Source organism: Phaseolus vulgaris, chromosome 5 (genome assembly GCF_000499845.2).
Source record: "Phaseolus vulgaris cultivar G19833 chromosome 5, P. vulgaris v2.0, whole genome shotgun sequence".
In the NCBI taxonomy this organism is placed as follows: Eukaryota; Viridiplantae; Streptophyta; class Magnoliopsida; order Fabales; family Fabaceae; genus Phaseolus; species Phaseolus vulgaris.
In genome coordinates, this window is record NC_023755.2 from 39,350,514 (window position 1) to 39,362,665 (window position 12,152).

At 30.7% G+C, this 12,152-nt stretch overlaps 1 protein-coding gene across 3 annotated transcripts; it reads right to left on the reverse strand.

Annotated features, from left to right (window-relative positions):
• Window positions 1-5,865, reverse strand: LOC137835918 (transcription factor MYBS3). 3 transcript variants are annotated; one of them, XR_011085170.1, is made up of 4 exons: window positions 5,024-5,865; window positions 2,711-2,919; window positions 1,534-2,222; window positions 1-323 (listed from the first exon to the last, which is right to left on the reverse strand). XR_011085170.1 is itself a non-coding variant. In XM_068644675.1 (3 exons), exons 1-3 carry the CDS (start codon window positions 5,346-5,348, stop codon window positions 1,689-1,691), a joined length of 1,068 nt encoding a protein of 355 aa, XP_068500776.1. In that variant the 5' UTR covers window positions 5,349-5,865; the 3' UTR covers window positions 1,290-1,688. The 3 variants fall into 3 exon arrangements, 1 of the variants encoding a protein (XP_068500776.1); XR_011085171.1 differs by having other exon boundaries at window positions 1-478; XM_068644675.1 differs by lacking the exon at window positions 1-323 and having other exon boundaries at window positions 1,290-2,222.
• Window positions 5,866-12,152: the final 6,287 nt, after the last annotated feature.

Here is a 12,152-nt window from a genome sequence, read left to right on the forward strand (position 1 = left end):
TTTGGGAGAAGTTGTCAAGAGATCTCACAGTAAATAATATTTCTGAATATGTGGTCTTTAACTGAATGACATTCTGTAATTTGTTATATTGTCTACATATACACAATCCAATGCTTGACTACATTCTGAACATCATAAATCGAAATGAAGCACCCTGGGATAATCAAGGTTTGAGAATTTGAGTTCATCAAAGGATTATACAGGCTTTCTATCCTTTCGAAATCACATATCCACTGTTAGCAGTAATCTGTCTTATCTACATTCCTCTGATGTTCTCTTGCTGAAATCCCACCTTAAATCCTATCTTCAGAACATGGACAATCCTACAACACATCAAGTTTGGAAAGATTAAGACAGTAATTTGTCTTATCATTATGTCATCAGAACATGGATAAGCCTACAATGCGTCATGTTTGGGATAATCACTAATTATCCGCGGCGTTATCTATACGATAATTGGTGTATTCCTATCCTGAATCTGTAAACACGCGCATAATATCATAGTTATTTTCAATAAAAAAATTAGATCACATCAGTTGTATTATTCATTCATGATTGATTTTGGACAAAACTGAAACATAGGACTACAGTTATTATTAATGCTATTCTCAGATCAAAACTAATACTTTATTTCGATGGTAATTCTAAATTTCAGTTATCAAAATAAAAAATACTTTTATGGAAAAACAGCATCAACGAGCCGTATAATACAGCATTTAAAACTAGTCCACTAGTTTTCCATTTGACAAGTCTCAAATAATCCATTAGACAAATAACATAATTCGGTCCATCCAAGAGTGAATATTAGTTATTTTCAAGTATATACAGTCATAAATTCTTGATAAGAGCATATACAATTTCTTTCAAGTTCCCCGACAAGAACTGTAAAACTATGGGTGTAACAAAAGGGGAGAAGAGGAAGAGAAGGATGTGATGTGAGTAATATCAATTACAACAACTCGTAAAACATAAGAATGGGTACATCTCACAGCACATCCACTGCGGGAGTGCTGGAACACTGGACCAGAGCAGGAATACGAGATGGTGCTGGCTAGACAACAATTATGACTCGATTTGGATTAACTTTTTAACTCATAAGAACCGTTTAATTGAAATAAATATTTGATTCCTAACTTAAGTATTTTTAAATGCATAGAGATTTAAAAGAGTTAAAAAAATAAGATGCATAAATTAATTTTAACTACTATTAGACATTAGACTCCACTTTATTTCATTTTGATCAATTGGTATAATTATTTATTGAAAATTTCATCCAAATTAACCCTAAATAACCAAACCTAGAGGTACAAAGACCTCTTGGTGATATTTGATTATTAAAGCTTCATTTGTTTACAGTTAGAAAGAATAAATATTTGCCAAGAATTGATCTAACCTGAGCTACATGCCATCATATAACTTGCTCTACTGATTGGAAGGTTAAACACTAGGACTCGGAAAAAAAATTATATATGATAGTACAAATGAAAAGATGGGCAAAAGAAGGCTTAATTACTGCTGCTATCTTCACCAGACCTGAAAAGCTCAAACCGCTTGAATTGCTTTGTTCTTGCCAGTTCTAAAATGCGAACCACCAACTGGAGTATTTGCATGGAATGCTGACTGCCTTGAGGGTTCCCCTAACAACTGAGGCTTAATTACTGCTGCTATCTTCACCAGACCTTAAAAGCTCAAACCGCTTGAATTGCTTTGTTCTTGCCAGTTTTTAAATCCGTACCACCAACTGGAGCATTTGCATGGAATGCTGACTGCCTTGAGGGTTCCCCTAACAAGTTTAAGGAAAGCGGGGAAGGTTCTCTATCACGTACCTGTGTTTCCCCAATGCTGAGATGAGACATTCCCACAAGTTCGTCAACATTGACAGGTTCCTTGGGAATGACTGGGATTGGCCTGTGGACCTGATGATGGGATGTCTCTCCTCCCTTAACTTCTTCAAAAGGAGCTGCAGTTGATGGCCATATGGGATATGGAACAGGTAAATAAGTGGGGAAGAATCCATGAGGAGCCATTGATGTCAGTCCGTTTGATCCCATCATAGTTTCATTGGCCTGATCCATGTTTTCTTGAGAAGTAGTTTCCATGGGTTCAAATTCTGATTTGAGGGAGAGATTTAGTGAAGGCTGTAGTTTTCCATTACAAGGTTGCGGCTTCTCAGAAGGTGGAAGCAGCACTTGTTCTTCTGGCACTGAAGGTGGATCTGAAGTCTGACATGATTAAAAAAAAGTTAGCCAGAGAAGCAGATGAAAAGTATTACCACTACGTTTACATAAGAATCTTAGAACATAACTAATTGGCAGTGTCCACCAACAACAAGGATGACCCCATTTACTTGGCAAATACAGAATCCTATTATATACATCAATGTAATAGAAAAGTTTATCTAAAGCAAAAATCCAGAGTCAATTGTCGAACACAGTAAAGTTGTCATCATGTCATGATATACAAGCCAAGAAAAACCTTGGTGTTTTTCAATAAAGACCGTGACATGTATTCACAAGAAACTAGAAGAGTGATGGGAATATAACAAGAACTATTGAACTTAAGAAAGAGAAGACATGACATGTATTCACATGTATTGCTGTTCATGCACAAGCAAGGACGACACTCATTTCCCTTATATTAGAAAACATCGAGGCATAATAAGATGTGTGCATGATTGCCAATTAGATGTGATATGATGAATAAGACCAACCATATCTGGAACCATGTCAAAAAGGCTGGAACGTCTCTTTCTCCTGGTAGCATGACTTTGCCGGATAAAATACTTCTGGGCATGACTTGCTACTTGGGTTGGGGTCCTTGATACAACAAAATTACGTGCTATCCCACGCCAGTCTCCTTTGCCCAGCTTCTGGAGACCAATTAAGAACAGCCTATGTTCTTCTTCAGTCCATGCAACACCTAAAACAAACGAAGTAAATACTGAATAAAGTAATCCAATCACCAGACACAAAAGGGTACTCGTCGTGCTCAGTGAATCAGCTGTTATTGAGAAAATACAATGATTCAATAAATGCAACACAGAGTTGATAGTATGTGACAAAATAAGGTACTCCCTCCCTCTGTCCTGCTTAGATTCTTTCATCTAAATCAAGAAAAACATTTAATCCTTTTATTTTCAATAATTTATTATTATACTTCTTTCAGTTTTCTCTTACCAAACAATTTTCAATGCATTATCAAATTGGAAATAAGTGTATAACTAGAAAAAATATATTACCTTGAAATTTTAAAAATAACAGATAAAAAGGGGGAAAAAATTCTTCAAAAACTGACCACTATATAGAGGAATAGAGGGGCTAAGTAGCAAGGTAGAAACAATTCTAGGTAAGGTAATAGGCATGAAATAATGGGATTAGTGTCAAAAGAGAGTTGATTTCAGTTAACTACCTTACTTCCTACCTTCCTTTTTAAGTGTGTTTAATGTTCCTTTGGAGAAAGATAAGAGTATGAATAACAAAATAAAAGTAATTAAGGTTATAATAAAAAAAATATTTCAAAAGCGGAACCTAAAAGTGAGTTGGTTAGTATATTAAATACTATTCTTTAATTTAATTTTATTTTGTTTCTATTGTTTTCTGCACATAAACCAGTTTTCTTTTCAGTATAATTGTAAAGAATCCGCTTCTTTTTCTTGTAATAAAGTAACAAAATTAGCTGAATTTAACTCTCTGTTGGCCATTGATTAGAACCGGATATCATCATTCCAAGAGTTAAAGATTTCATGTAACTGAAAATCTCTCGAGAAGCGGCTCCAAGTTAAACAAACTATAGCCTACAGAGAACGGAATATCAAGAATAATACATAGCATTTTCAGCAAAAAAATTGCATTACAACGCCACCTTAGTATGAATAGCAAATCATGAACAAAATTGTTGGCTTTAAAATTGGGAAAAATATTTGTCAACAAACTTCAACACTATAAAACACATTGTCATGAAACTTAATGATATTACAACAATTGTTATTGAAAGAAATGCAGCAGTCATGCAAATAAAACGTGAAAAAATTAAAAACTTCAGATAAGTATAAAAATAAATTGATTGAGTTTGCCTTTGAAAATATCTCATGCATTTAGTCCTGTGTAATTTTTCTATTAAACTAATAAGCATTCAAGTATCACCCCTTTCCGAAGGGGAAAATAACCAAAAGTCATGATTGTGTCTATCTTAAAGCCAAACATAATAATTAATTACCACAACAACTCTGCCTATTCAGGTATCAAGCAGATCATGATTAATAAACAAAAGCTACGGTTTGCCACAATTACAGAAACAAATAAATGTGCAACAGCAGTACAAACAACGGCGATTAAACTAGTCAAACCATCCAGGAGCATAACTTAGAGAGGTAATTAAACTCAAGCAACAAATTCTCAATCTAGTTTGAACAGATTCCACAAGATAGAAAGGCCAGTAATTGTCAAATAAGCACATTTACTTCTTCTTCTTCTTTTCTTTAATTGCTTGCACCTTAGTGGATGACTCTATTTCCGATATCCCAAATAAATTAAATGGATGCTGGAACAATTCATTAATAATATTATTATAATCACTATTATCAAATGATAAAAAAATTGAAGTTCGTATATGATATCATACAAATTCAACGAACCGTGATGCCATGAGGTCCCAACTGTAGTATGATATCTTACGCGCTATATAATAAATGATCCACATTCGTCCAAATTACCAACCAATCAAGACATTAAATACAGCCATTGCCCGTTGGGAGAACCAACAATTGCATAAAACACGAACGAGAAAACCAAAATACACTAGTTCCAAGACAAGGGAGTAAAAGGTTGGAAAAAACACGTATTTAACATAGACATTTATGAAGTACAAGAAATGAGAAATCCTCAACAAACACAGGGAATGAAAAAAAAAAAACAAATCTAACAGAGCAACAAACAAAATGCGAGACCAGCGAATAAAATAAATTCCGATTCCGATTAATACGAAATAAAAGGGTAAAGAAATGGAGAAACGGAAGGATGAGAACCTTTTTTTCTTTCTCCGCGGCGGTTAGCCAGGGTGGAGATATGGGCGGGGTCGTCGGACAAGTAACCGTGAGGCTCATGGAGCAGGTCGGAGCAGGGAGAGGTTGGATTGGGAGAGGAGGCGGCGAGGTTGGAAGAAGAAGGAGAAGAATGGTGGTGTGCGGAGGAGGCGAGGTTAAGGTTTCCCATACTGGCGCTCTTCTTTATGATTGATCCATCGGTGAGCCTGACCCCGAAGAGCTTGACGCCGGCGGCCGCCCCCCGCGAGGAGGGGCAGGTCCGGGAGTTGTGGCCGTTGTTGCTGCAGTGGGAGCACCGCCGAGTCATGCCGATTCTCCGCCGCGTGACTCGGTCTCGGGAGGGAGAAACGTGAACAAAACAGAAAGAGAAAGAGAAACAGAAACAGAAGAAGGCGAATAAGGAGAGAAAAAGAAAATTAGAAAATGCGCGATGATGCGACAGGATGCAATGGAATTATGGATAGAGAAAAGAGATATGGAAAAAAATGCATGTGTTTCGTTAATTAAGGTAAACACACCAACACGCTGCTCCTCCTCCTCCTCCTCATGGATAATTCCGGGTTTTAGAATATTCTCGAGGTTAATTCTGGGATTCTTATTTCACGCTTTTTATTTTATCATTTTGTCTTAGTGGAACGCGCTCCATCGCTCGTTTCCTTTCTCCTCTCTCTACACATCATCGTCTCAACTCTCTCTGTGCTTCAATTAATTCCTGTTTCTGATAAATATATTTTTTTTATTTTATTTTTTAAATTTAGTTCAATTTTATAATACCAATTTACCTGTATATATAAAATATCTTTATATTTATATTTAGTTGATATAGGATTATCTATAATAACTTAAGATATTTAAATACATCTTTTTAAATAATGTATCTGATACCGACATTTTGACAGGACACTAACACTTGTAATACACGTATTCGTGAGTGTGTAACTATTTTAATACGATTTTAATTTTGTAAAATAGAAAAAGGAAGGGATGGCGAGAGTAGAGCGTGCGGTTCTCGTGTAATGGCACGTACATCACAACTCTAAACACGTGCCTAAAGACTGGGCCACTGAAAAATGGATCAATCATACACAAAGTGCTTCCACGTTATCACTGCTCACTAACCTCTTTCATCTTCAATTCAACAACAATCATACTTTACCCAACACTTTCTCTCGACACAGTTAACTTATAATTAGTGACATTTTTTTTGTTATAAATTTTAAGAAAAATAGAAAAAGAAAACTGAAAGTAACTTCCAAAATTACTTATCTTGAATGAAGATAGTGATAACTATTATGAGACAAAAATGTTTCAAGACAAATCGTGTTTGACTTTGACTCGTTGGCGGGGAACTACTTGAGCACCGTTATTTATTCCTTTTGTTATTATTTTATCGAAGCTTTCAATAATAATATGAAAACTATATGTTAAATAAATATAAATAAAATTATTGTTTGCATGTTGAATTTTATTTATGGGATGAAAAAAAAGAATTTGAATTGTTTAATATAAAAGGAAGAATGCGCAATTATCGGGAATGGGTGGTGGGTAATTTTGTAGTGAAGTGATTGGGAGGTGTTTGGATGAAATTAGGAGTCTTGTCTGGAAAAGCCCAATGAATGTCCTTTACGGATTCGTAATAAGACACGTGGATCATGTGGTGGTTCCCACCTACTTTACGTGCCTTTCACGCTATATTACATGTTACTGTCTTCTTCTTTTTTTCTTCACCCACTCTAAAACGAATATTTCCTTTTTTTTTCTCTCATTAGATAAATATTTGAATGGGTTTGTTTTAATAAAATAATTCAATTTTACAAAAAATATGACTTTCATAATCTAAATAATACTCTAAAGTCTAAAAAATTAATACCTTACCTAGGATATGGAAAATTCATATACTTTATTTTATTTTGACAAAATAAGTTAAAACCATGTATAAAATTTATTTTATCTACTACTAAAAATATAATAAAATATCACGATCTTCTTCTTTTTAATTGAGGTTTAAGTTGGTATAATAGGCTTCCACCTTATATGTTTTTAGAATTCTCTATGAATAAGTATAGTCTATCTATGTATCGTTTTTGTTAACATATGAGTTTTGGTTTAGTCTCTCCGTATTTTTGTATTTTCTTTTTTTTGTTTAATAATACTTTTTTCATGTGATGATAAATGATTATTGTTACTTAAGGTGTGAGTCTAGCTGAGATTTTAAGTGGCATAGTGATGTCTAACATAAAAGTTTTTATTTAAAAAAATTGAGGTTTAAAATTACGAAAAGAAAACACAATAAATTTTCTTAACGTTAATAAAATATCTATAAACTAATTAAAAAACATTTGTTAAAAAGAATTAGATGGAAAAAAAAAAAGAGTGTGATCTTTGATCCTATCTCAACTCAATTATATATTGCAAGGATAAGTATGTGCAATCTCTCTCTGTGTAGACTTTAAAATAAGAAATGAAATGAGGATAATATTTTTTAAAAGAAGAAATGTTATCGTAAATAAAATAATTTCTACGTAAAAGGTTGGTTTTGCTAATAATTAAAGTTGAAGATAATTATTAAGTTTAAAGAATTAAATAAAGGTGAAAATTGAGGTTGTGAAGAAGTTATATGGGTCAGGTTCATTGACTCGACAAATATTTTGTATGAGGGAAATAATTGTGTTGATAAAGTTTTAGTCGAAAGTAATTAATATTATCCACCAAGATAAGATGTGTACGGACATGTGAACCTCTCACATTTGGTAAACACCAGGAGTGACACAAATCAGAATACTAAATATCAGGAAAAAGCATAGTCAATGGTCAAACTTTGCATACTTCAATTCTCTCATATCATTTATTAATTATATATTCTGTCACCTTCAATGTTTTTCATAATATATATATATATATATATATATATATATATATATATATATATATATAACATAAGCTCATACAATATAATTATTATGTTCTACTTCTCATCTTACATTTCTTCAATAATTGTGGACTTATCTTATATTCTTTGACTAGCTTCCAAAATCTTAGAGAAAGAAAGAACGTTACGAAATAGAAATTAAATTTAGAAAAAAAAATTTGTTATATTAATTAAGAGATTATTTTTAAAACTAAATAAAAAAAATTTAAAAATATTTTTATTGTTAAATAGTTTCTAAATATTAATTTCTTATTTTTTTTATAAAATAATAGATGATTATTGTTATGCTAGTAAAAAAAGTGGTTTTTTATAATTTAAAATGTAAGAAATTAAAATCATAGATATTTTAAAATTTTGTTTGATGTGAGATAAAATAAAGACACCAAATCCAAGTTCAATGGAACAAAAAAACACGGTTGCGGTTCAAACCTTTGACTTTGGCGGCGTGCTTTTATAGTATTCATAATTTTTTTTGTTCAGATTTTGCTACCTTTCTTCTTTGGTCAATTTTCTGTCACAACTTCAACATATAATCGTGGTGTGATTTCAATTTACTACCCTTCTATCTTTATGCTTTAATCTGATTTCAAATTTATTTTATATACTTCAAGAATTTCTATTTCTTTCATCATAATCTTATAAATTTAGATAATATATTATAATATATGTATATAAAATATCAAGAGGAATTAAAAGTTCTAGAAACACATATTATCAAAATTCTGATAAAAAATTCTATTTAATAATCTAGAAGCTGGTCTACATTCATTTCTACTGTTTTATTAAATATAACCATAGGAGTAGCATACAATAACGTCCAGATTCTTTTATCATTTAATATAAAATTTTTGAGTTATTTTATTTTTTAATAATCACTATAAAATTATTAGAAACCTTTGATTAATAATACAATATAATTAATGATGAATAAAATTTAAATTCATGTAACAGATAAATATCCTTTCAAGAATCTAATCGTGTATTAAATATTTTGCTGACAATAATATAAGAAACGTAAGCACTCTCTCTTTCAAATAAAATACAAGTGTTTTTCTTTCTTTGAATTACGAGATTTTTTTAATTAGCCTGATATTTATTTTCTTTTTTAGTTGATATTTGCATACTTTTTTCGCAGAAGTTCGTGCCGAAAAATACCAAATAATCATTCTTACTGACATATTTATTTTAGTATTATAAATTATAAATAAATATTTATTTTATTCTATTATTATAATTTTTAAAAAAATTAAAATTTGATGCTACGAGAATTAGTAGAATAATTTTGAATGTAAAAATACGTGTATATTATAATGTAATATCTTATATAATTTGATGTACCCTTGTGGTTGATAAGGTAAGTAAAGTCAAGATGATGAAAAGTCCAAAGTCCAACGAATGTGGACGGTTGATCTACAGTATGTCATGCTTAAATACTATACGTATAAGTTTCAACATTTCTACTTCTGGTCCACGCTCTTCTCACATTTTCTACTCTCTTTTACATTTATCTGTTGTCATTTCTTTTCTACACTATATTTTACACTTATTGTTTTTTTATTAGACATTACGATATATTATTTATTTGAATTTCTTCTTATTGGAGATGAGGAATATTTTTTTAAGGTGCAATATTTTTTGAAGGTGGACGTGAGTATGGTAAAAGTTTTTGAGTTGTTCTATTGAGTGGTATCTGTAAAAGATTTTTTGACGCTCAAGTCAGTAAGAATACAAATGATTTCGTATGTATATAAATAAATAATAAGATAGATTTATTTTATGAGAAGAATAAGGTATAAGTAGAGGTCAGATAATAAACTTACAGGCTTAAGTAGTAATCCAATAAAATAAAGTGGTTACGTAACTGTTTAGATCATGTTCTTCCCTACGTGTATCTTATTATTAAGGTGAGTTGACGGTTATTTAATAATTAAGACCAAACATTATGTAATGCAATTAAGTTATCAGTGAAATGTAATTAAGTTATGAGTGAAGTGTCATCACTACTTTAACGATTCTCATCTATTACTACGTGATATTTTATAAATTTCTATGGATAATATATTTTTATATATTATTTGTTTTGTGGTGTAATGTATCAAACATATTGAAGAGTGGTTTTACATAGTTAGGGTACATATTTATGATTTATGATGTTGTTCATATTTTTGGATCTTTCAAAGTGAGAGATGATTTGATGTATGAGTATAAATGGAAAAGAAGGAGACAAACACTGCGATCATATATATTTCAAGATACTGATTCCTTATTTTTCACATCACAAATATTACATCTAAGATTGCATATCTGCAATGCATAGATAAGATCAGATTTTTATTTTACTTGGAAAATGTCAAAGAGTGACACCTCTATCCACACAATACACTCATTTCTAACGCTTTTAAATATACTAAATATTTTTAAAAAGTTATAAATAATATATTTGTATTAGAAACATTAAAGAAAAAAGTATAGTTTTTAAACTTTAACTTGCCTTGAAATAATGTCATGGTTCAGTTGAATGCATAATATAGCTTATGTAATCAGACTTTTAAAAAAGGCTTAACGCATAATATAGCTTATGTAAAATGGGCCTTTTAAAAGACAATTACTTCTTGCACCATATCATTTATCACCGCACCCAATTTCAGTATGAAAAGACAAAACTACCCTTAAATAAAAGGGAGTATAAATATATATTTCGAATCCTCTTTTCCGGAATATATTTTTTGGATTTTTTTTTCTGGAATAAATTTATGTATTACGAATTTTTTATCAATATTTTGATTTTTTTTTTCGAAATGTACTATTTTTAATTTCCGATTTTCATTTTTAAAATGGAGGATTTTTTCAAAAATTATAACTACTTAGGTACAGATTCAAAAAAAAAATGGATGTAGGGAAAAATTGTCCTTTTAAAAAGGAAAACTTAAAGATGGCCCAACTTCAGAAACCATTTACCAGAAATGAGTTTTGACAAATTCTTCATGTACCCATGTTTTAGAAAATATCAAAATTACCCTTTTCTATTAACGCTTATTTTAATTTTGAATGCAAAACTTGAAGATAGAATCTAATAATCTCGAATACAAAATATACCTTCTGAATGGTACAATATGAAATATATTTTAAAATACAAAATTTGCTGAATTATGCAATCTAAATTATAAAAAGTTGTATTCTAGAAATATAAAATTTACATTTCAGATGTATAATGTATTTTAAATTATATGATTTAGAAGGTATAAAATCATAAATCGTTGTATGTTTGAGAATGAGTTATTACTATCAAATATTTATACATATAGTGGAATCCTATTTTTTATATATACATTGGTACACATTGAAAATAAACATTGTTTAAAAACCAAAAAAAAAAGCTTGAATAAAATAAATTGCTAACATAATTGTTAAATTAAATTAAAATGTACCGTGAAAAGACATAATATTAATCCATAAATACAAAGGGGAATAAAAATAATACATAATGTATGATTGTCCCTTAACGCTGCGTAGTCTAACATAAACTTGAGTGCATGTTCCTTCCCATAATTTTTTAGCGACATTTATTTATTTATTAAGAGTGTCATAGTATTTTTTTTTTTCTATTAAAACCATGGAAAGAGATTTTATATTCCTTTGTATTTTTTTTCTAGCAAAAAAGTTGCGTCCTATAGAAAAACTCTCAATTTATTGGTCCTATAAATTAAGAGTATCACGTGAAGATGAATAAAAGTTTGGATGTTTTCCCCATCTCATCACTATGTACATGCAAGTCATTTATTTAATAATTTAAGAGAGTCCATTGCTCATAGTTTTCAATTCCATCATTAATGGATTGGAAGTAGTGGCTACACGAGACCACACTTGTTTCAATCAAAACGTTTGATTTGGTTCATTCTTTATCTACCAATTGCTCTTTAAACACGTATGTTTCCAATCTAAAAAGTAGAAAATGTTGCATGGTCCAAGTTATTCACTAAGAAGTGTATCTTGTTTCTATTCAACATGAAATATACAACACATCCCCTTAAACAAAGATTCCTTATACAAAATTTGTCAACTCATCACTCCTTCATTATAATCCGACAACGACATAATAACTGATGGAAGAAGGTCCAACTATAGGTCCATGGTAATGAAGATACAAGAAGATTGAAACTCTGTTACGATGATAAAGAAACC

Coding starts and splice junctions, on each gene's coding strand:
- LOC137835918 (XM_068644675.1), bottom strand. CDS start 5,348: ATGACTCGGCGGTGCTCCCACTGCAGCAACAACGGCCACAACTCCCGG. Junction 2,920..5,023: donor CCGCGGAGAAAGAAAAAAAG/GTTCTCATCCTT, acceptor CGTTTGTTTTAG/GTGTTGCATGGACTGAAGAA. Junction 2,223..2,710: donor TTGACATGGTTCCAGATATG/GTTGGTCTTATT, acceptor TAATCATGTCAG/ACTTCAGATCCACCTTCAGT.